This window comes from Vanessa atalanta, chromosome 19, assembly GCF_905147765.1.
Source record: "Vanessa atalanta chromosome 19, ilVanAtal1.2, whole genome shotgun sequence".
Lineage (NCBI taxonomy): Eukaryota > Metazoa > Arthropoda > Insecta > Lepidoptera > Nymphalidae > Vanessa > Vanessa atalanta.
In genome coordinates, this window is record NC_061889.1 from 5,717,082 (window position 1) to 5,742,776 (window position 25,695).

General features: G+C 30.8%; 1 protein-coding gene and 1 non-coding gene across 2 annotated transcripts; both read left to right on the top strand.

The window, feature by feature from the left end:
- The first annotated feature begins 3,545 nt into the window (after positions 1-3,545).
- Trnar-acg lies at positions 3,546-3,618 on the top strand. Its single transcript has one exon. It is a non-coding gene; the product is annotated as a tRNA-Arg (tRNA).
- A 5,267-nt stretch (positions 3,619-8,885) lies between these two features.
- On the top strand, positions 8,886-16,208 carry LOC125071578. The gene is made up of 3 exons (XM_047681899.1): positions 8,886-9,069; positions 13,867-14,065; positions 16,061-16,208. The coding sequence occupies exons 1-3, from the start codon at positions 8,886-8,888 to the stop codon at positions 16,206-16,208; spliced, it is 531 nt and encodes a 176-aa protein (XP_047537855.1).
- Positions 16,209-25,695: the final 9,487 nt, after the last annotated feature.

Genomic DNA, 25,695 nt, shown 5'->3' on the forward strand with positions numbered 1-25,695 from the left:
AATCGGACCGGACCGGAACATCTAGACGTATCTAAGTAATTTTGTAAGACTTAGATGATTTTTTCGTTTTCTTTATACTGTTTTCATGCTTGGTGAAAAAACCTTTATTGTTATTATTATATGAATTTCATCATCGGATATCGCGTGAGAATTCGTAATTGTATTTACATCACCACGATGTCCGAAAATCCGCAACTGTGCGATTTTTAAGGCATTTGATGCCTCGCACAACCACTCCGTGGAAGCAAATTTTATTGGCGATTTATCCGAACCGAAATGACCTAGAAATCGGCCCATTCAATCCTTAAAGGTCGGCAACGCACCTGCTAATCCCACGGTTTTGCAGATTTCCGGTGGTACACAAAATAAATGTATATACATTAAACGAAACGGCTCCAACTATTAGGCTCAAATAATGTATCTAGAACGGTCTTGCAAGTATATTTCTAGATTATATAGAAATATACTATTTTAAAATTAAGATAAAATCTATTTTGTTTTGAATAAATATTGTGTAGTTTTTATATATCGCATAAAACTAACTGCTGTTAGTTTTTCTATAAATAAACAAATAAATAAAATAACAAGTCTATGACAGAATGTGTATTAGGCACTTTCACACTATTTACAGCATGTTTCCATGCTAATCTCGCTGTTTATATTCTGCAGTTGCGTTCCAGTTTCTAATTGCTAGATTTGTGGGTTCCTAACTAGTCTCCAGATGTGCTCACGTGGCTAAGTTTCGTAATTAGTTCGTTTGATAAAAGAACATTATTTTGTTAAATTCATCAAAGTATGTACTTTGTTCTAGTAGTTTTTACAATAGCTATTCGAATCGACTTTGCTTGGGACACCACGGTAATGTTAAATATATAATGATTTTTTTCTGCACGAAATAACTGTGCAGTTTATTTTTAATAGTGAGTGTCGAGACTCCGCTCATAGAATCAGTGGCAATCATTGAAAAACTTGTAACACTAAATTGCCGTCTCTGCAAAGTCAATTCATCCTTTCTTGGGCAAGATAAAAGTCAGCTTCAATTACATTAATCAAATCTGCTAAAGTATTATAAACCTTATATATTAATAAATACGGCGTATAATTTGTTCTAAAATATAAATACTTATATCCGATACCTAACATCGAGATCACGTTTATACGTATTTTCTCATCTCGAACATGCATAAACAAAGACTGTTATTTTCTTAGAAATTACTTTGTATTTCATTCGTGAAGTTATTAACTGTCGCATATCACTTTCTGGTGTCGATTATATTTCGTTTGTTCTTTCACCACAGCTCTACTGTCCTTTAACGGAGTAGAGCTATTCAAAAGGTCTTCTGGAACAATCGATTGGAACGAAGTTTATTTTTGTTATATATTATGTATTAAATAAAAGACAGTGAAATAAATCTGTGTCAATTAAGATACTAAAAAAATCCTTTAAATAATTCTATATAAAACCGTTTATAACAGAAAGAAGCAGAGTTAAAGAGAAAGAGAAGAAAGGTTTGCCTGGAGGGCGCATAACGGCGCATTTCTTTACGTGACGATTCTTGCTAGTTCACTCTACCGTAAACCGCGGAAAAGAATTTCGTTCCGACGACGACGAGACGATGTACCGAGACGACGAAACTCGAGAAAATCTCGGCAATCAATTATTAGTTATAACTGATACTATCGATACAATACTAAATATAAATAAAATGTGAGATTCATACATAATGACGACATATATTTTTATAAATAAGCATCCCAGGAAAATCGATACGTTTAATGTAAAGGAAATCCTAAAACTGTTACGAATTTTAATAAGAACAGATTAAATATACTAAGGTATCGTACGTAAGAGAGTTTCTCTACAAAAGGATATCCTCTATACATAGGTAGAAACCTGTAAATACCAATTCCAGTACTTAACGTATACAAATAATTAATTTAACGCACTAAAAGACTACGAACCGTAACTGGCGACCCAATTTCCCTGTTACGTATGAAGTGTTACGTGTAATCACGTAATACACGCAACAAATTTATTACGATTATACTTGGCCTTTTATAAACAAATATTTAACTCTTATTGTAATTAACATATGGTACAGAATTGCATAATATTATAAATTTATAAGTGTAAATAATTGTTGTGAGCACTTCATACATTTATATGGTTTTTATCGTAATTTACCGAGACACTATCGACTTTAATTCCGGGCTTAAACATTGTGATTAAAAAATAACTTTTTATAATCAATTGCCGTTTAATTACAGGATATATATAATACAGTATATTTTTTATAGTAGCAGTATTCTCAAAACAAAACACAACTTCATTAGCAAAATCTAAATATTTATTTACACTTAAGCCGGTAATATTTAATATTTCCTCTTATATTACATTTATATTATCAGCCTGTAAATTCCTTACTGATGGGCTAAGACCTCCTTTTGAAAAGAAGATTTTGGAGCATATTCCACCACGCTGTTCCAATGCGGGTTGGTGGAATACACGTGTGATAGAATTTCGTTGAAATTAGACACATGCAGGTTTGTTCGCGATGTTTTAATTCACCGCCGAACACGAGATGAATTATAAACACAAATTTAGCACATGAAAATCCAGTGGTGCCTGTCTGGGTTTAAACCCGAAATTATCGGCTAAGATGCACACGTTCTAACCACTGGGCCATCTCGGTTCAACAAAAGATTATGTCAAACCAGTTAATTCATAGCAAAACTTTTTGTTTATTGGTTAATTAAGTTTCGAGACGTGAATCTATGTTTTTCTTTTTTTGTGTTGTAAACCTAAATAATTAATGATGTTTTTTATCTTTAATCATTTACGTTATGAAAATGACATTGTTAAAGTGCAATCAATTACACTGATTTTTATCATTTACATTTAAAAACAACATCATAAATAAGTTCATATAAGAATTTAATATATTTCCTTTCAAATATTAAAGTTGCTACCTTTAACGTCGCAAATCGGTAAGAAATTGTGGCTTTTATAAACCATTAATGTTCAGAATGTCCATTGGAGCTGTTTCACAAACATTCTGAGACACGAAATGGTTGATTTGGTTCGACTATAAGTTTCGTAACGGCTTAATAATATTCTGTGGCTCTGAACCGACACACAAGCTTTGACGCTTTAATAGAGTGACAGTGTGAAGCGGCTTTAATTCTTTTTTTTTTTTAATATTTAAAACTGAAAATGGAAATAAAATTCGTGTTTTTACTAGTGAATTGTTTTTGTCAATTAACATTGCAAGGTGAGTTATGTCATGCACAGATTATGTAAAATAAATTGTTATCTGCTATTTTTAATCTACAATCATTTTAGTTTTTATGTTTTCGTTTCAATAATTTTTTCAAATTTCAGATTTAATTAAACCGTTAATATTCTTATTATAAATAATGAAATGTATTATTGGTCTATTTAAAAATAAGACAAATTTTGATATCATTTTTAAATTATGTATAAAATATAATTATATAATATTCTGGGCTATTACCGGATGGAAAATTAGAGCGAATAATTCATCGGCCCTGTGGCGCAACGGATAACGCGTCTGACTACGGATCAGAAGATTCCAGGTTCGAATCCTGGCAGGGTCGCGTGAAATCTATTTTTACTATTATATATTTCTTAATATTATTTTAGGCACGACTTTTTTTAAACTTTTAAAATATAATTTTTAAAAACGGTCGTTATGTTTTTATTATTATAATAAAGGAAGTCTAGTAAGGTTTCACTTGTTCTTCTTATATTCTACTACCAAACATCAATACTTTGTATTGTTGTGTTCTTGTTTGGGTAGGGTAGGGTTGGTTAACTAAAGGAACAATACACATAACATCCTAGTTCCCAAAGTTGCTGGAATACAGGTGATATGAACGATGATTAATATTTCTTATGCGGTGACCACTTGCCGCAAGATGGCCCATTTGCTAGACCGCCTGTTTAAAATGACACGAAAAAAACTTATTATTGAAACAAAATGAATTATATTATATTGTTGATTTATAGATACAGCAATTACAAGAAATTATAAAAACTCGATTTTGTTTTTTGAACAAATATTAAGATGTATATATATATATATATTAATTTTTTTTTATTACGTTCTTTGGGGTCACTTTGTCATAATCTTCCTTAATACGAATAGCCTAAAATTTTCAGCGTTTTTATTTTAAAATTCCTGTTTTCTCGCGATTACAGAATCCTTAACTTTTAAGCTTAAAATGTCGGTTCCGTCGACTTAACATTTATTTTACTACACAGACTGAAACGAATTAAAATTAGCATAGTTTGTTTTATAAATAACATTCCTTTGTTCCTGTTGGGAGAAAATCTTGTTGAAATTAGTTTTTATTTTTAAATTATAATAAGTAAAATAACTAAATTATTTTACTCAAAAAGATTAAGAAATTAAAATAAAAAAAAATGACAGCAGCGCAATCTTTATTACTGCATGGTTAGGGAGATTATATCAGTTAATTCTTCACAAAATTCAAAAACGTGGTTCAAAAATTGCATTTTAAATGTTTTTTGTTATTTTGTTCAAAAAATGTGAAAATAATTAACTATTTAAGTAACTTTATAGTTAATTCGTCATATTACGTATGACATAAATGTATGTTTTTGGAACGATTGAAATTTTTGATATATATTACTGCCAATCAACTTATATACCAACATAACATTATTATTGTTATCGATAAAAGATCACGAACTCTAAGCGTATACATACGAGTACGTCGTGCATAACTTATCATCAGAAACATTTTTATTAAAAACATAAATGCGTTTTCTATGATTAAATTTTCGTTCATTAAAAAAATATTCATATATAACCTCTTTTAATGTATTTTTTCAACGAAGTCTTTTGTTTCAATGTAAATCTATACGAAAATAAAATGTATGTTTTTTCTCTTAGTTAAGTTGGAAATAGCTGCATTCTTAACCTTGTCAAGTTGTAGGCTAGCCTTTACTTTCGGTTTTTAGATTACAAAGGCTGTGCGGTTTACTTTAACGTGAGGTTTTTGAAACATGTAGTATCAGTAATATATTTTCTCAAAATTAATCAAGGTATTTAATAATTTTCTTTGTAACTTATTATATTTACAGAAACGTAATTCATAATTTTTTTTACTATTATTTTATTTTTTGTTATTTAATTATTAAAAAATATATCTTATTTACATTAGAATTATTAAAATTTAGGCTTTAACTATTTTTAGCATTAGCAGCCTGTAAATTTCCCACTGCTGGGCTAAAGGCCTCCTCTCCCTTGAGGAGAAGGTTTGGAGCATATTCCACCACGCTGCTCCAATGCGGGTTGGGGGAATACACATGTGGCAGAATTTCGATGAAATTAGACACATGCAGGTTACTTCACTATGTTTTCCTTCACCACCGAGCACGAGATGAATTATAAACACAAATTAAGCACATGACAATTCAGTAGTGCGTGCCTGGGTTTGAACCCGAAATCATCGGTTAAGATGCACGCGTTCTAACCACTAGGCCGTCTCGGTTAACTATATACAAATAAAAATTAAAAATAGTGACCATACAAATCTTATTGCGTGGAAAGGTGGCAATAATGCTAGCAGCATTTCCCCGTTGAATCGCGATTGCAATCCTCTAGGAAAAAATGTACCAGCCTCCTGTCACCAGTGGAGGCTATAAATCTTTAACAAAAGGTTTTTACACTATTATTTAATTTTGTTAATTTTGTTTATTAATGAAATAGTTAATTAAAAACTATATCATTAAGATAAATTAAATAGCATGGAAACGTTTGTATAAAGCATCACAATAATCTGTATTTCTAGGAATTTTTGTCTCGATTTTCAATTAAACATAGTAATTATTATTTGAATTCATTGAAAAACAAAAATAATACGGACGTACTTCCTATAACATGTGTTCCTTAGTTTAAAATCCAACGCTTTAATATTTATGAACAAGCTTGACAAAAATGTATTAGATAGTGTACTTTAGATGAAATTATATATTTTAGTTATTAAAATATTGTAAAAGTTATGATATCTTTAAAGATAAGAAAAACAAATAATCTTTATTCTAATTGGTTCGAAAAGCAATTATAAATTAGAACTTTACGAGATTAATTAAACGTAAAACGTATGAACATTTCTGAAAGTAGATACTATTGAGAAGAACCGTAAATAATTACAATAATTACTAAGTATAAAATGTAAAGTAATTTAAATTATTATAATGAATACATTAAGCAATTATTTACAATGAAATAAAATGTGTGTAGGGTGTATTTTATTTAATTAAGAAAGAATAAAATTAGCAAGAATATCACTTCAGACCTCTTCAAAACGAATACGAGGCTTCAGCCCAGCTATCGACATTTACATGTTACCCGTTTATCTTAAATATAAAGGAACAAATATTTTTTTCATCCTCCTGCCCTTATCCCAATTTTACTTGGAGTCGGCGCAGCATGTCCTCTTCTTCCATACTTCTCTGTCGGACGTCATCTCACAAGTAACATTATTTCTAACCATATCGTCTCTCACACAATCCATCCATCGTTTCTTCGGTCGTCCCCTACCTCTATATCCATCCACATCCATTTCCATATATATCCATCCACAACAACAACAAATATTGTTTTGTTTAGTCAATTATTTAAAGTGAGACTTATACAAATAGTTTAATGATACGAAAAAAAATACATAAATAATGAATTATTGTTTTGCAATTTTGACGTGTTCATCCGAAATTAGACTCGTCGTTTTCTACAAAGCCTCAAAGATGCGTATCTCTAAGAGGACGGTAATTCCATTGTCTTGCAGGGAATCAAAGGCATTTGCCTCCGCATGGCCTCAATTTATGAAATAGCCTTTCTTAATCAAGCTTGCAAACATTTTGCAAGGCAACACGTTTAGTAGCGTAAAGCGATTTTAAACTGTATTAATTAAAAAAATATAAATTTCTGTTTTATATTAAAACGGGAAAAATTACATTTGCTGGTAAATTAATGCTTGCCGTATTTAGTAGATCATGGTTATCATGGTTTAAATTACGTTACAAATATAAAAAAAAATATGTGTAGAATTATTTCATGTTTCAATGGTCTAGGTTATTAGTAAGTTTATACACCCGAGATCTCGAAGTCTTGGGTTCAAGCACCTGGTCAAGTTAATTAAATGTTATTGAGTTTATATATCTACAAATTCTCAGTAACGGCATAAAATTTTGAAAATTGTAGTGATAGCATTATCGTGCCTTCAAAAGTTGACCCGAGGCTTCAACGCTCTTTGGTTGTGTCTGATTGCCATTTCGTCGGATTATAAGCGTGAGATTATAGAGAGTGCCAGGAGCACTGTTTGTGCACATATGTACATACATGTTCACTATGATATCACTTGCGTAGTAATAGTATAGTTCTATTTGAGAATGGCTGCTATAAAAAAAATTGCGAGTATCGAGTAAAGAGTGATTCTATCCAGTTCCTATTTAAAAGTATATAAAAAATAATATTTCGATATTCAAATTAGATATACTTGCAATGTTTTGAAGTTTGTTGATATTTTGATTTGTTTAGGTAGTATCAATTATAATATAATATAAAAGTATCAATGATACTTTTCTAAGTGAGTAAGTATTTTTAATTAATAATAATTTTAGTTCTGCTCCTGTTTCAATGAGATGAAATGTAAACATCAATTTGATACTCGAAATCCTCGCTTGCTTTGATTTGAATTTGTAGCATTCAATTCCGATACAGACGGTCTGTGGCGAGCGATGACGGTGAAATATCAATATATTGCCTAGGGTTATATTGTTAATGTAACCAGTGCACTTTTAAATGTATAAATGAATTTATGATAAAAACTCGTTATGGCTAAGTTAAAACGTAATAGCTATGTTCCTTGTCAATTTTATACAAATTAATCTTATCATATTAAAACGTTTATGAAATTGAGCTAGCGGGATCTATTAATTTAAATACTGATTTAAAGTTGGACAATGTTTATACGAACCTCCTTAAACAGTTACATCATATTAATTTATATGCCTCACCTTATCGTGACACTATATTGAAGAGTATTTAAAAATAATGGATGGTGGAGACAAAATAGTGGGGTAGTGACAGTTGCACACGAGTGCAGTAATCTCGATGTCTCTCACATAGAATAACGTTTATAGGTAGTACTTAAAACGCGTTCAGAACTTATTCATAAAATTGACACATTACATTAGTGAGACAACCAATACTATAGTGGTGAATATAAGTAAATATTGCATGAATTTATTGATTTAATAACTTCCGATAAGACCAATGTATCGTTGTTTCAAGGACCACAGAATAATTTTGTGACGTAAATTATATATTAAGAACTTTCAACCTGTAATTCATATGCAAGGTTGTATCAAGTAAGAAAATTAGTTCATATATCTCAGATCAGTAAGTAATCAGCGCTCTACGTGCGGCTATCGAAATTCGAAACATTCCGGATTAAAATCAAATATTAAAACATCGACTTGTGTCATAGCGTATTGTATTTTAAAAATTCATGGAATGTTCTAGCATTGTTACTTAATCGTTGCCCCAACTCCTGATGACTAAAACAGGTAGCAAATTATCGATACGGTGATTTAGTTATGCGTAGTTAAATGATTACAACACCTACCCCAACTAAGCTGTGTTAGACACGGTCAGTCATAATTGAATATCATACTAAGGTCGTCGTGTATTAGAAACGGATTAGACGTAGCGAATTATTTACCCTCGGATCGTACGTTTTACGTGACCTCGTACCTGCTCTGCTCTGCTCTGAAGAAGTGACAAGTTCTTAAGAAGTGACTTGTTTTATAAAGTGTTTTTATATATTAAGAAATGGAGTTAATGAAGATTGTATATATTTGGACTGTATTGTCGTTTGTTTTGCTGCAAAGTGCGATGGTGGGAACTGAACAGAGTGCATTCGAATTGCCGGTCCAGTTGGTGGGGTTCCCTTTCATAATATTAGCGGTTAGGATCACCAATTTCATCAAGAAGCTTTCGTACGCCTTGAACCCAGGTATAGTAATATATTTTTTATTGATTTCACAAACAAACATTAATATTATTTATATAATTTAGTAAGTATTTAGAGTATAAATACCGAGAGTTAATTTATAAGTTATAAGTAATAAAAAGGTAAAGAATACTGATGTCTCGCTAATTTTTTTTTTATCGGATATTCCGATTAACTTTCTTTAAATAATGTAATATTTTATTGAGTTTTGGTATTCTTCGTACTCTATGTATCATTGTAAAAGGAGAGCAATATTGAGTTGGTAAAACAAGTAATTTTTTTACATAATCTTTTTTATATTTCTTTAAATTATTTGTAAAATATGTTTACATGTGAATATTTCTATATAAAATTCTTAACATGGTCATTCGGCCTTGAGCGACTTACGATACATTGAGTAAGTCGAAGTTTCGTTTCGCAGTTTCTGATACATATTAAATTGTCACGATTAAGAAACTTTGGGATTAAAGTACGTTTATAAAATCATTAAATATTTTGACACAAACATAGATTTATTTATCTAAATCGGTGATGAATTTATAATGTACAGCTAGTTTTCACCTGCGTCTTCACTTGTGTTTCAGGGAATAAAAAGTAAAAGTATACCCATGTACTATTCCAGATTATAATCTATCCCTCTGCCAAATTATACTCAGCTACGTTCAGCCGTTCTGGCGTGATCGAGTAACAAAATCTATCCAAAGATTTGTATATTTATCATAGTAAGATATGACGTCCTAATAGAATACGGATTTAATTATATTCGCGGTTTATTGTGTGACTATATCTGACGTCATTGATTTCACATTCGAAATAAGAAGATGCAGCATTGCTGAACCCCCTTAGAAACATTTACAAGTAGAGTTTTAAAACTGCCATCTGTTGCTTTTGCCGAGTGGTTCTGGATAGGTGAAGTAGAGCTAACTTAACTAGTAATTCTGTTTACTAAGTGTATCATGTTAAGATATGTACGAATTGAGTACATAGTAGCCTTAACATATAAAGGTGGTGAAATAACCCGACAGCAAAATACTTTACTATGCCAAAAAATAAAAATAAAAACCTAAATAATAATTTGGGCGACTTAAATGAACTTCCTTGTATTGAATATTAAAATTATTAGTGTATTATAGTAATATATAATATTTACATATGTGTTAAGTATATGTTAATGGCTGCACCGCCTATATATTACGTTTTTAATAAATCTCTTTCAGATTAGGTTGTCTGGAAGTGTTGAATTAGCCCTAAGTGTTGTACAAATCATCAAACATTTTTTAAGTTCTTATATTTTTGTATATTAAATTAAATTTAACATAAAGGCAAAGGAAAATTATGACCATGATGACAAACTAAAACTTTTTAATTTAATATTAAACATATTTTTAATTGCTTATAGAATTACTTAAATACATTTTTTATTATCAATTCTGAGAACTAATTATGCTAACTAATATAATGAGCTGAGCCTCGATAGCTCAGTGGTTTATTGGCGGATTGGTCATGTAAAGGTCGCAGGTCGCAGTTCGATTTGTTTATCTTGCACTATAAAGCCCTTTTAGTACAAGTTTAATAATATAAGCTTAATATCGGATTATACGAAACTTTTGTTCTACCATCCAATCACTTTAAAGACGAAATTTTACAAGATTTACTTAAATGTTGATTTTAATGAGCAGAAACGGTAAGAATCAAATATGAGGTATAATTAATTAAAGTACATCAAACTGTCTTAATATATTGTGCATATGAGTAAATATCAAGTACTAAGTAGAAGTAAGACACAATTTTATCAATAACATTTTTTTTTATGTATTGGTAACTATAAAAAGGCAATAATTAAATATCTTTATGGTAATTTTTACAAAAACTTGCTTAAATCTTTACTGAATTATAATTAACCTTTTTAAATGTTGTTTACTGTTTAACAGTATAATGTATTATTTATTTAACGTAAACGTAAAGCTTACTTCATAGAATTGTGTACAAGACAACCTACTTGCAAGTGACCGCTATGACATAACATCAACCAAGTGTATTGACTAACGAAGTGAACCTGAGAACGAAGCTTCGTGACGTCCAGTCTAAACACAGCCTTACGCTCACGTACACTGTACTTACAGTACTCGCGAAATTAATTCTATATATTTAAAATTTGTTTTGAATATTATGAAACTTTTGTAGTGGGTAAAATATACATATTTAAAGAGGTTTTCGAATATAAAATCCATTGTCGTTGTATTTAGTTTTAAAACAATGGAGTTGTGTAAGGTTTTCGTGTTCGTATTTATGTTATTCGTTACGCTTGTCAATGGACAAGAAATGTACTTTGAGTTGCCAGTACAATTAGTCGGATTCCCTTTTATTATCGGAAGTGTGAGATTGACTAACTTTCTGAAAAAACTTTCCTATTCACTCAGCCCTGGTAAGTGATCATATTTTTTCATGATCATAGTTCACGTTGAACATTATGTTTGCAGTGATAATAATTTATATGATTATGTCTTCCTGAATAATGACGGTGATATTAATAGACATGTTTGTGTACAAACACAAGCGCTCTCTTAGTCTTAACTCTGTTACTCCCAATACTCTAAATCCCATCGAAGAGAGTTTACGGGCAGGACACATGGCATTACGCGCTTTCTGAGCCATGGCTTCTAAGGTATTAAACTACGGGCTGCTATATACTGACTGCAGAGCCCTTGTTCCATATATTATTTATTTATATTAGGGCAATATATAATGATAATAATTGTGAATATACGTTAATTTAATAATACTATATTTTAAAAATATAGTTCATGTTGTGATATTAGCTGGTGTTTTTATTCCGGACTGTAATCTCAAACATCGATCTATCCAAAATTTGCATTTATAATATTAATAAAAGTGGTAAATAACGTAAAATTATTATTGTATATTATAATAAAATTTGAATGCTACGGCTTATTAAATTAAAATATTTTTTGTGTATGACATTACAGCAGCTAGTCATTTGATATTTATATACTGAAGTATATACTGAAATGGATTTTTAGATATTGTCAATACGGCAAGATTGTATTTTTTGGAGATTAATTAGCATATGAGACGTATTAACACGTAACTAAAAGAATAAAGGGAGGGAGAAAAAGATGACAATCTAAGAAGACAAAGATGGGGTGTGTTTATTGAGGGATATGAGAGAGATGGATGTGAACGATAACATAATAGAGGAGAATGGAAGGAAAAGACATGTTGCCCCCCCCCCCAATAGATTGGGACACGGGCAGGAAAAAGAAAGAATAAGCGTACGAGAAAATCGGCATCTCTTTTCACCTTTGGATACATTTTAGGACATTAGTCAGATTTCAATTTTACGTGTTACCATCAGGCCTATTTGCCACCTATATGATAAATAATTACAGAAACGAGGGACTTTTTATTTCAAATTTGGTGGTGCATTGGCGATAAAACGCACATTTCTTACAGCACCGATTTATATGGGTGCTGATGAACACTTACCACCAGGTAGTCCATTCGCCAGTCCGACATTATATATAACATAAAAAATACAAACATAAAGATCAAAATACGAATGCATACTTTCTATTTGGAACGGTGGCAGGAATACTGTGCAGCATTATTCCGATTCTAGATAGTTCCAGATTCTAATACACAAAAATGAGCCATCATTATTGTTACCATTATTGATTTTATATTGGGTTATCTTTTGACTACTACTTACTACTTTAACAAAGTCCAATCAATCAATTAAGATACTATAATAAACCAAGTGTAAAGTTACATTATACGATACCTTGATTATCTTATTATATATTGTGTTATGTAATATATACGTAATATTGAAAATATTATGAAGAGAACTAGACGTTTTAGTTACTGGTACTTAATTACTGTAACAACATTAAATTTTACAGTTAGATGGTTCTTAATATGAAGCGATATACCTATACGTAATAATTTAAATACACTGAGACCATCAAAATTGATTTTTTTTAATTTCGAAAACTGTTACTCCTGGGTTATCATATACGGTAACATTTATGCTAAAAATCCGTTTCTCGTTAAACATAATTGAATCATAGCCGATACAGCTCGAAGTCATAAAAATTTATTACATAATCTAGTATTACTACTTAACGTAACGTAACTCTAAATATATCATAACAATTTCAATTAATAAATATGTTTGTCTGTCACATTAGTATGCATTCAGTAGCAAGTTATACAGGTTCAGTTTCGTAATAGGTATTGAAATGTTTGCACTTGATTCATCGCATATTAGATATGCCGGAAAAAACTGGATTAAACTAGTTCAATTGAATTAATTTATTAGTTCTTACATGCATTTCTTATATAGTCATGAATTTAGGGAAATATAAACAAATAAACTTCATTGTTATTATTAAGCATTCCGGTTTTATTAACGTTATTTATCGGGGAACTTTTGCTGTTTCGAAAAATAAGTATTTAAATTAAAGAACTAGAGATACTTTTTTAGGGTTATCAATTTTGACAATTTTACTTTTAAACGAAATACTTTTCATTGTTATTGAAGTGGAGATGGCCTAGTAAATGGAATACGTAAGTCCTATCCGATGATCGCGGGTTAAAATATCGTTAAATTGTGTTTGTAATTCATTTAATATTAAATCAATATATCGTGAGAATACCTTACATATATTAGATAGATTTTTCCATATTTATCCTTTAAATACACGAGTAATATGAAGGATTTAGTCAGTGGTATGTTTGCAGACTGGTATTAACTTGTCGTTATTTTGATTTTTACAGCGACATACCGATCCAGAAATCGTCGGGAGTTGACATTTGCAAGCGAGACTTCCGATCCATTTGATGCGCAAGAGGTGGAGAAATATATCACGGCTGAATTCGGCGCACGATCTTGCGTATTTGAGCGCGTCTGTTCGCATTATGCGACGCGGGCCCGCACACAGCCGAGACCGCAAATGGATTGGCCTGATGTATTTAGGTAAGAAGTTTGAGTGTACTATAATTATAATTAGGTGAACAAAAGAAAAACAATAAAAAGTTTTAGCACTTCAACCAAAGTTGAGCAATAAGCGAAGAAATAGATAATTACGTAAATTTTCTTAGGGGTTTTTCTTCATAAAATATTCTTAACGAAGACAATAAAGGTCGTCGACCTTACATTCACATTCATAAAAAAAACCTTGACCCGACAACCCATCCGAATCCATAGGTTCTTGCGTTTCGACACTAATTTAAATACATTTTTCAAGGACACTCGATTCGGGTCAAGTAATAGCTAGAAAGAATTCGCCAAGACTTATAAGTGGGACAGTGATGTAACGACTACGCAACGGACGGCCGCGTGGTCTCGTCACGTACGCCTGACCATCCAGTGTGTTAAAATACTACTGTTTATTATACTAGGAAAACCCGGCAGAAACGTTCCTGTCTATATAATAGATATTAACTTTAATTTCTCAATTTGTGAATTAACCGTAACATAGTAGATTAGGGTAGATAAAGATATATACGAGTAGATAATCTGGCAGACTTTTATACTGATGTTTTAAGCTTTACAACTTTTCATATCATATGAATGCAATATATGGAAAAGTTGTCCAAAGTAAGTCTTTTCCTGTTAAGGCAGTCTTCATTCATACATTACCAAATTGATATTCACGAACAAGCCTTTAATTTTAACAGGATAATATATAGACTATGTCTACCTTGAAGGTTCATTAATATTGGTAAAAGCTGTTATAAAAATCGGATGATCGCTTTGGACATTACCTCCTACATCAAAACTTATATTCGTTTACCTCTTTTTAATACAGATAGATGTAGGGTTGCTTTTAGAATTTGTACCTTTATTATCTAATAAGAAGAAAACATTAAAACTTTAATGAGTATTTAATTGAAAAACATTATTTACAAATCAAGAAATCGTTAAGAATACGTAACGTTTACGAATACAATATATTGTAGTTTAATTAATATAAAGTAATAAAATTGTGTTAACAAATTGGTTATTGGAAGGGAAAGTGAGGTAGTAAACCTATTTCAATTATTTGCATTTCCAGTCTAGTGTATAATGGGGTTTAGTTGGTCTAGGCTCAACTGAGGTGAGCCGGTATTATGCAAGACCACAGAGAGACTTTCACTGATAGTGTTATTATATTGTGACGATTGATTTTGAACTCTATTCACTAAATAATTAGCTCTATATTATGAGTTCATTTTAAAATTGAAGATCATATTAGATAGTTCAAATTTATTCCTTATTATGATATAAAAGAATTTAGTTTTCAATGTACGTGTGTAGTGATGTTGTCGCCGTAGTTTTGTGGTTACGATTATAAACAACGGTGATGGTTCCGTATAAAGAAGATTATGCTTTTCATGGTATTTTATTGTGACGCAATATTTATGGCAATTTATTGAAAGTAGGAAAGCGAATGATACTATCCGTAGTTACATTTGATACTATCCGTAACAATTATGTAGGTACATAATATATCTCAACTGATTCTGGCTTGAGCTGAGATGGCCCAGTGGTTAGAACGTGTGCATCTTAACCGATGACTTTGGGTTCAAACCCAGGCAAGCACCACTGAATTTTCTTGTGCTTAATTTGTGTTTATAATTCATCTCGTCCTCGGCGGTGAAGGAAAACATCGTGAGGAAACCTGCATGTGTCTCATTTCAACGAAATTCTGCCACATGTTTATTCCACCAAACCGCATTTGAGCAGCGTGATGGAATATGCTCCAAAACCTTCTCCTCAAAGGGAGAGGAGGCCTTAGCCCAATAGTGGGAAATTAACAGGCTGTTGATGATTCTAGCTTGAGGTTCAAATCGATTTACTAAATATTAAAATATTAGATTAAAGAAGGAGAAACTGTGTGTCAAAAAGGATAAAAGGCTTAACCTAGTAATGCGATATTTGTAGTGTGTTATTTTATAAATAACAATTTAATATTTTGCCTTTTCACAGCCAATACAAGCGTTCGCCAGATCAAGCCAAGGAGCTGTATTTATTGAGCGTATTTCTCGGAGACATCGTGGGATCTCCGCAACTTTGTCACCAACTCGGAAAGAGAAGAGGTTGTGATGAAAATCTTCTAGGAAACACTAAGTTATAACAATTTAATTTATAGTTTAATAAGAGTTTAATTGTTGAAATTTAACCGTAAGTATATTACTTACCGTGGAATTCGAGTTTTTCTTTGTTATTAATTTTAAGCCATTTTTTTATTCAACGATACAATGCCCCATTGTGTTCAAAAATTTAAAGTTTATTTTAATTTTAATGGAACTATGTATTTGTTATTAATCTAATACTGAATATATAATTTTCATACTTACTTAATTTTATAAATGCAAAAGTACGCCGGACATGCGGATTGACGGATTGACGGAATGCGTAGACTGTACATTTTAAAAGAAAAGTATATATTAGTAAAGCTACGTTTAAAAACAAGAGAAGACAATAAAAAACTAATTAATAAATATAATATCAAGTAAGATTTGAATTACTGTTAATATTATAATTAGGCATTTTAATTCAATACGTTATACATAACTACTAATTACTGTTTTAAAACACAAAATGAATAGAGGCGAAGAATCGTAGAATAAAAAATAACCGCATTATAAAGCGGGTTGATAGTTACCACATCAATCAACGTGATGTCATATATTTTAAGTATAGGATATAATTAATGAAGTGTTACCACAATTATTGTTAAGCTAATATGTAAGAGCAGACTTTGTTTTGCGTGAAATTGATATCGCTACTGTTATTGCAAAAGGTCGTAAGTTAAAATTATGTTTAAATTTAGAACCTTAAGTCGTCGTATCTCCTTGTGACTTTTTATTTATTAAAGTACGACTTTATCTATAAATCTTTATCAATGTTTGATTTAATAATATGTCTTTTCTATTGAATATAAAATCAATGGAAGTTCTATGAAAAGAGAGACATTGTTTAAAACTAAATATTTACTAAACAAACTTTATAAGTAATACTGTTAATGATTAGAAGTTAATCTTTTTGTTACAGGAATAAATGTTATAAATATTTTACTATAACACATAATGTAATAATCAATTTTTATTTTCTATTTTTAATTATAGTGTTACATGTGACCTTTTACAATAACATGCTGTTTTATAAAGAATAAAATTACTTTTTAATCTATAAGAGGAATCAAGATCTAGATTATTTGGTAAGACGCTTAGATTGCAACATCTTTAAAGTCATAAATAGTCAAGCAGTGATATTTCGCTTGCATGCATGCATAAATTATCATCCATTAAAATGCCTCTATATATTTTTATATAATTATGTTTTTAGAACAATTCGTAAAATTTTATGTTATGTGTATGTTCATTGGGCGAAGCGTAAATTTTGATCTTTAGTGTTGGTACAAAAATTGTAATGTCTGTGTCAGACGATACGAAAGAAAGAATCCAATGATTTGATAGATTTTTTTTTTATTCTTTGTATAGTAAGGTTATAAGATAATTAAATGAAAACTAGTCTAGTGATTGTTTTTAAGTACTTAGGTAGGATTAATTTGAACTTATTAGGAAAGTTCAATAGGTTTTGTTCAACTTGTCTGATTCATGAAAACTTCATTTTACTAATAAATACTCTACTGAATCCTTCCACTTCTTTGGAGGTGAATCATGTATGTTTTCAACATATTCATAACTATATGCTATAGGCATTTCAACAATGAAGCATACATATATTTTTTTAATTAAAATAATACGAAACATTAACTTGTAATAATTACATAACATTGTAAATAAGTAAACTGCGCGCGTTAATTGTTGTCTATGTACCTTCTAATAGATTATCAGGAGCTATGTTATAAGAACAAACGTATTTAAGTGATATTGGACATTGACTATAATACTAATAACATTTGTTTCCAACACGTATGAAAATAGCCTATCATCGTATGACGACTTACGACGTTTTACCAATGACATACGAAGTTGTTTCTTACAGAAGCACTGAAGATGATCTTGATTAGTTCAAAACAATGAGAATGATATGAAGTATTGGTAAAACATTTAATTATAAATTTGTGGTATTTGTGACTATAATATGGTATGGTACTTAAACTTAGCCGGTATTTGGGCTTATCGTAGTAAAAAATTGTATGTAGGGTTTTAATAAAAATGGACGTGTGAAAAAAGTAATTAAGTACTATTAAAGGAATGGGATGTTAATGCAATAATTTTGAAGTTTAATCTCATAAGAGAATATTATAAAAAATAATAATATTCATGTATTATAATTTAGTTGGCGTTATTTCTAAGTTCGATATATATTTTTTAAATTAATTGTTTAAAGGAGTATTTAATCTTGTCTTCTTACTTTTTTAGGTCATCATTTTAATTTTTTATTTTCTATATTTTATTTTTAATATTATATGTTTTTTGTTTTTTTTTTTTAACAAATTGATACCGTGAATTTTTCCTATAAGTTGCCACTATATTTGTCTTAGGATCTAAATTTCTACGTGTGGAATTTCTTATAAGTTATGTTGTAATAAAAACAATTCTCACTGTCTTATATAATTAATAAATAATTCAATACCTATTAAATTGTTTTCTTTTGTTTTACCTACATATATATTTTTGATCACCAAGCTATTTAAATTGATCGAAACTTTTTATTTTCAGTTTAATTGAGGTACATTTTTAAAGGTTGGCCTGATTAAAAGTATTAATATTAATTTTGCGTATATAAAATAAAATATTTAATATTACATTCATTTAATAACAAAATGTTTTGAAACATATTATAAAGGTAACGGAAAGGATCTGAAGGTTTCCGTTAACCCATGGCTGAAAGCTATATCTACTGTTAAATTTATTTTAATTAATGTTTTACCATGACTCACTTTAAATCAAAACATTTTCGTACAACGTACTTATTCGATTTTTATTTGTTAAATTCCCAATTAAATGTATTTCCATTGCATAAAAATTTACCTACATATAGTTACCAAAAAAATATATTATATAGTTAGTAGTTTGGTAGGTATATATGTATGTAGGTATTATGTGGATAACATTTGAGAAAATAATATTTTACAATCGCTAGGTATCTGAAGCTGAATCGTATATTATTAATGCCTGTATAATTTATATAATATTAAAAATACGAAAGTTTTTAGGTAGAGTTAAATTACTGCTTGGAAAATAAATAAGTTTATTCATTATAAAGGATAACTATGTTTTATTATTTTTAGCGCCATCTAGTTGCGTATCACAGTACTATTAGGTTTGTCGTTGACAGACGTGGTGTGTGCAAGTAGATACACTTTTATAAAAGTCGTACTTTCTATTTTCTCTAGGTCCACCGGCAAATACTTCTTGTAATGTTGGTAAAGTAAACTAGATGGCGTTCTATATTTAAACGAAGATATATTTATTTTATTTACTATATTTATTTTATTTATTATAAACATTATCCACAGCACAAAAATTATCATCCCTCAATTTACTACCACGAGAGGTGGATTAATAAAGCAGCCTATGTCCGTTACCGGATAAACTGTCTCCATAACAAATGTCATCTAAATTGGTTCAGCGGTTTAAGCATGAAGAAGTAACAGACAGAGTTACTTTCTCATAGATTAGTATTCGCAATATTAGTATAGATAACTAAAAAATATCATAATTTAATTAAATAAATATTTGGTGAAATATTGGTGAAAAGTCATAAATTATTGGTGAAAAGTCATTTTTTTGTAACGATAAGGCATTTTATGTTATACTAACTGTGCACGCGACTTCGTGCGCAAATGACTTTGAATGCAACAAAAAAGTTTTTTTTGTAACCTAAGTTACTCCTCGTTACATCAGCTATCTGCCAGTGAAGGTCCCGCCAAAGTCGGTCTAGCCGCTCCAGAGATTAGCCGGAGCAAACAGACAGAAAGACAAAAATTGAAAAAAATGCATACGTGTATACATATGCATTTAGTAAAAAACGGTTATTTTAATATTACAAACAGCCATTTTATTATATGTTTAAATTAACAATTGTTTAAAAAAACGAGACAGTTTTGGTGTTTTGTTAATACAACTTCCTATTCAATTTATACTTCACTTTTTATTTGATCTAAAATCTGACCCAAAGAAACCTTACAAAATAATAATTCTTTTATTAATTTGGCAATTAGTAAGAGATTTAGAGAGAGAATTTCGCGTATCATATTAAAAATGATTAACAAAACTACCGTCTTCCAAATACTACGCCACTGAGACCCGACCCGACTCCTACCAGGTATTAGAAACCGGGGCTTCGCATCTGTACTCGTATAAGCTATCGAACAGAGGACAAGAAGAGCGATACAATTTCAATATTGTAATAAAAGTCTTTATTCAATATAGAAGCATTGATACACTTCCTTATTGAACGACAAAAATCTACCATCGTTTCGGAAATAAGCACCTCAGACCTGAGAAAAACCGGCGAGAGAACTCAACTGGATTTTATATATTATCTTCTTACAATAATAAAATTCATTTTTTTAATAGTCTATCTCTTTCTGTCATCAATGATTTGACATTCGAAAGAAGAAGCCAAAACATTTTTCAACCCCTTTAACAATGTTTGACTATAACTAAAGATGTAAGTTTATATAACGACGTAAGCAAAATACTACTACTTAATTATACTGCCAGACATAAAAAAAATATGTTGATAGATTATAGAAATAAAGAAAATTTGATACGCATTATTCATGGTTATAAGAAAAATACGCGTCACAGATCTTTTTTTGTCGTAGACGAAGACGCTAAATCATATGATAATTGTAAGTTTGTCTATTTGTACAAAGTATTTTCTAAATTTAGGGTACACGTTTGTCGTATCAAAGTTTAAATAAGAAGATTAACGTGTCATTATTTGGGTTATCTCAAACAATAAATAAAAGGGGCCTGTACATACATTACCATACTTCAAGCTTTAATAGGCTTTGCAGCGTCATGGATGTCTGTTTGCTGACGATTTAACATGCGTAGGTGATATATACATAAGTGCTCCGCCAGTAGTCAAGTATTTATATTTTGACCTACGGTTCTCCATCCTTGTAACTTAGTCTCCTGAATTCGAATTTTGGATCAGCTAAAAAAATAGGGTTGTCTGTAAAATTATTCTTCCGTTTCTCGGAAAGCACCAATTATAAAGTCAAATGAAACTATACCTAAAGATCGTTTTACTTTCGAGAGATATTTCATTAATTTTATTATTGGAATAATTATTATCATCATACGAACAAAGTAAAAATCTCTCTTATTATTAAAAAAATCATTAAAACAGTATTATTTTCAATATTCACTGTAAAGTAAGTAGATTTAAGATGGGACATCAGGGTTGCCTTAACGGTTACAAAGATAAAGGAAAATGGTCTTAAGGGACTTTCCATGAATTTTTAAGACCTCTAAGGTATCAACTAAGGTTACTACTAGAAATTACTATTAGAAAATATGGTTCATTGCACAGTATACAAACTAAATACGCTTTTGGAAAACAAATTGCCTCGAATATTTTATGCGATTGACATGTCGAATTTAAGTATATTTTTTTTTAGACAACATCACATATATTACTCTGATCCCAATGTAAGTAGCTAAAGCACTTGTGTAATGGAAAATCAGAAGTAACGACGGTATCACATACACCCAGACCCAAGACAACATAGAAACTTAATGAACTTTTTCTACATCGACTCGGCCGGGAATCGAACCCGGGACCTCGGAGTGGCGCACCCATGAAAACCGGTGTACTCACTACTTGACCACGGAGGTCGTCAATTTTGATATTGGTTTCTTATTTTGATTTTGGTTTCTTATTTTATTAATATAAAAGTTAATCTTATTTTGTAAATGTTATTTGAATATAGGAAAAAAAGTTCAGGTTGTATATTATTTATAGGTATGAGCAGGCTTGTCTTGTCCAAGTTGCAGTGGCTGCAAAATAACTTAAGCGCTACATTGGAAGTCAAAGCGTATTAAGATGTCTAAGCTAATTATAGTAGAATTAATATAAGATAGATATATACATAGGAGAGTGCATGACATGAATTATTTTTAGCAAATCCTAAAACACAACAGCGTAAATAATGTATTTGCCAATTAAAAAAGGTCGTTGCTAAAAAGATTAATAAAATATTAATCGAACTGTAGATATTAATCGAAAATAAAAAAAAAAATATGCGTAACAGATGCGTATTATTGGTACTTGTTTGGTTTTTATTAGAAATTATGATTGGATTTTAAATTATATTTGACTTTTTTCTTCGTTTGATTTATTCTTTATGATTGAATTGTATAATAATAAATATCTGTCGCAGCCATACTTGTATTATTTGAATTCGTATTTAAGGGCATTTAAACGAACAAAGTAACGAACGAACGAGCAGATATTTGATTACGAGCACGATTTCTACTTTTATAAAAGCATAAAATTTGAACGGGGGCTTCGTTTTGAAACGTAACGGCGCTATAGGATTGTAATATTTCAAGGGAAAAATTTGCACCTGCACCTGCAGTCAATCCTTCAAAGTATCAACCGCATTAAACACCAGTTACGTTGAAAACAAACGAATATCAATTTAACATTCCGCGAGCGAATCTTGTAGCGTTGCGTTTATTATTTTTATAAAGAGACCTCTAATATTATTGAAACGCGGAACTACGCGTATGACATAATGACAATCGTTTGAAATTTCTTCAACTTCCATTGTTAATGAGCCTCTTCTAATCGTGAGCACTTCACTCTAGCTCTTGACGTGACTTTCAAGATTATTCACGTACACGGTTGAGCAATCATATTATTTCTTTAAAAATGTATCAAGACCGACATTCCCTTTTTTGTATCGCTGTGTATCATCATCTTGAAATATTTCTACGTGTTTGTAACGTTACATCATAACTCTCCTATGTCTGGTTGTTTGAGTTAAGTGGAGTTTGTCCTGTTTTAGTCAATAAATGCTAACCAATTTCGAATCACGGCAGGCTGCAGGAAGGCGTATTGTCTTATTTTTCAAATCTCATAGACTGATCAGATTGCAATCCGACAAAATTCAAAAGGAACCAGCCGCAATGACATTGTGACGGGATGTGAGTTTATAATCTGATGATTTCAATAACGGCACTGCCGTTATTGAAAATGCCTTCCTTGAAAAATGTATTAAAATTTTTGACTTCAACTTAGCACTATGAGGCAACATCATATAGTTATAAAGTTGTCAACATCATTATTTATATATATAAATATTCTTATCACTTGAACGAGGGAAATATTTATGACTTCTCCTTATTTATGTAAAGAAATAGTTGTAAATACAGATTTTTTGAAAAATCGAGGTGAGAGATGCTTTCTTGGTCAACTGATTCATTCGCATCTTCGAATATACGAGGGTATATAATATATTATAATAATTGATATACCTAACACTAATTTCATCAATCTATTAACATCAAGCGTAAAAATTCGATTATAAAAAAAAATAAATATCAATCTAACGCCCACGTGTTTGGACCTCGATGCGCGTTTCTAAAAGTTTCGCAAATAATAGTCTCGATTTTATTTTCACGTTCACGATGTAACCGTTTCAAAAAAAGTAGGGTATGGTGTTATTCATAGCGTCCATTAAAGATTATCATAGATTTATTGTAACTTTCCTTGTTGTTTATGTATGTAATTAGAAACAAGTTCCCGTAGTCTTTGGACCAAAACGCAGATAAAAAGTTATTGACTTTTCAGTCGACAAAACTCAGTAGCAGCCCAGAGTCTAGAAGTTGGATATGAATAATCACGTGTCTCGATAATCACGTAAAAAAATTGGTCCTGCATCGAATTCAATCAGATTACGAGACAGAGAGGGAATAGAGAGTGAACCTGTGTTTGCACACTTGTGCACTATGTTATGACCTGCGCAGATGGCTAGTCTCTTTGAGATTAGCCATTTTTCACGAACTTGGTCCGGACGACATTAACTAAGTTATACATGCAATCTTGTTTTTAGTAGATGCTCGAAAAATAGTGCCAGAAGAACATTAAATTCACTCAATTTGCGAGGTATAGATAAATATGTACACAATTTATCATTTTTTTAAATTCATAAAAATATTCATATATGTGATTAATATTTTGTATCTAATTTATATTTTATTTTAATCGTTATAACTTTATTGTATCATAATATGTGTATATGTCGGTATCAAGATTAGACCAGCAATAATTATATTTCATATTATTTATGAACATAAAGTGCAAGTTGTTAAATAAAATATAAGACTAAAAACTGTTAAAAAATTAAAAATAAATGAAATAAAATTAGAAACTGCTCCGTTTTAATAATATGTAAGTAATATTATATATACGTACTATTTATTGTTAATGAAACCAACATTAAAATGCAAGTATTTCGCAAACGCTATCACTGAGACCGAACCCTGTTTACTAAAATAAAATAACTAGCTATTAAATATCGTAACAAGTCTACTATTCCCAAGGTACATACATTCTAATGAGGCCACCCTCGCATACCTAGACTCTGATTGCTTCCTTAATTACATCTACGTTTTGTAATATCTTAAATGATCCAAAATTGGGCAACCTCTTGTGTCTGATACAACTATTCATTTGTAAAGTTAATTATCCCTATCGATCTTATTGTATACCTTTGTGTGTTATATGTGTGACTTTGGTTTCTTCTTCTCTAACGATGTGGAGTTAGTTCGTGCTATGTACAGGAGAACCTGTACCTACGTACGATCATCTGCCGGCAACACCGACCAATTTCAGTGTGACTGTAGGCTTACACCAAGGATCGGCTCTAAGTCCTTATCTCTTCCTTCTCATTGTGGACGCCCTGACGGTGGAGATATAGGAGGAGGCAAAAAGCACCAGGGGTGCATGCTTTTTGTCGACATTGTTCTGGTTGGTCAGGATGGACCTGAGATCCAGAGCAGATTGGAGGACTGGCAACAGAAACTGGAGAATGTTGGCTTAAAAATCAGCAGAACGAAGATTGAATACATGTTCTGCGATTTTGGTCCTCCGATCCTGAAAGCCATAGTGCTTGATGGCGCGGCCCCTCCAGATTACGGGATAAGGACAGGAGGATGATGTTCCCGTTTACTTGAAGCTGGATCTTCAATACTATGTATTTTACTTTGTGGATGGACTTTATGCAAGCCCACCTGTGTACAGGTAGATTCATTGTACATTCATCATATATTCTATTGCCTTACAGGAGTATTTAGTATAGTTGTGTTCTGGTGTTCTGTGTTCTGTATCAGGCACATCTTAGTTCCCGAGGTTGGTGGCACATTGGTGATATGATTGGTGACCAATTCTGCCTTTCCATGTATCTATGTTAAATATACCAGACTATATATATATACTATATATATATGTATATACAATATATATATATATATATATATCCGAGTGTACAAAGTATTAAGTAAATATTTAGATTCATGAGTTTTTGTTGCTATATCACCATCACAAGTATTGCATTACGGATACCATTCATCAAATTATGTACTATACTTGTATCTTGTAGCTTATGACACTTGCGACGCTATGAA

Bases quoted from the DNA above. Each gene is read 5' to 3' on its own strand.
- LOC125071578 (XM_047681899.1), top strand. From the start codon at position 8,886: ATGGAGTTAATGAAGATTGTATATATTTGGACTGTATTGTCGTTTGTT. The intron at 9,070-13,866 runs GTATAGTAATAT...TGATTTTTACAG, and splicing joins TTCGTACGCCTTGAACCCAG to CGACATACCGATCCAGAAAT. The intron at 14,066-16,060 runs GTAAGAAGTTTG...GCCTTTTCACAG, and splicing joins GATTGGCCTGATGTATTTAG to CCAATACAAGCGTTCGCCAG.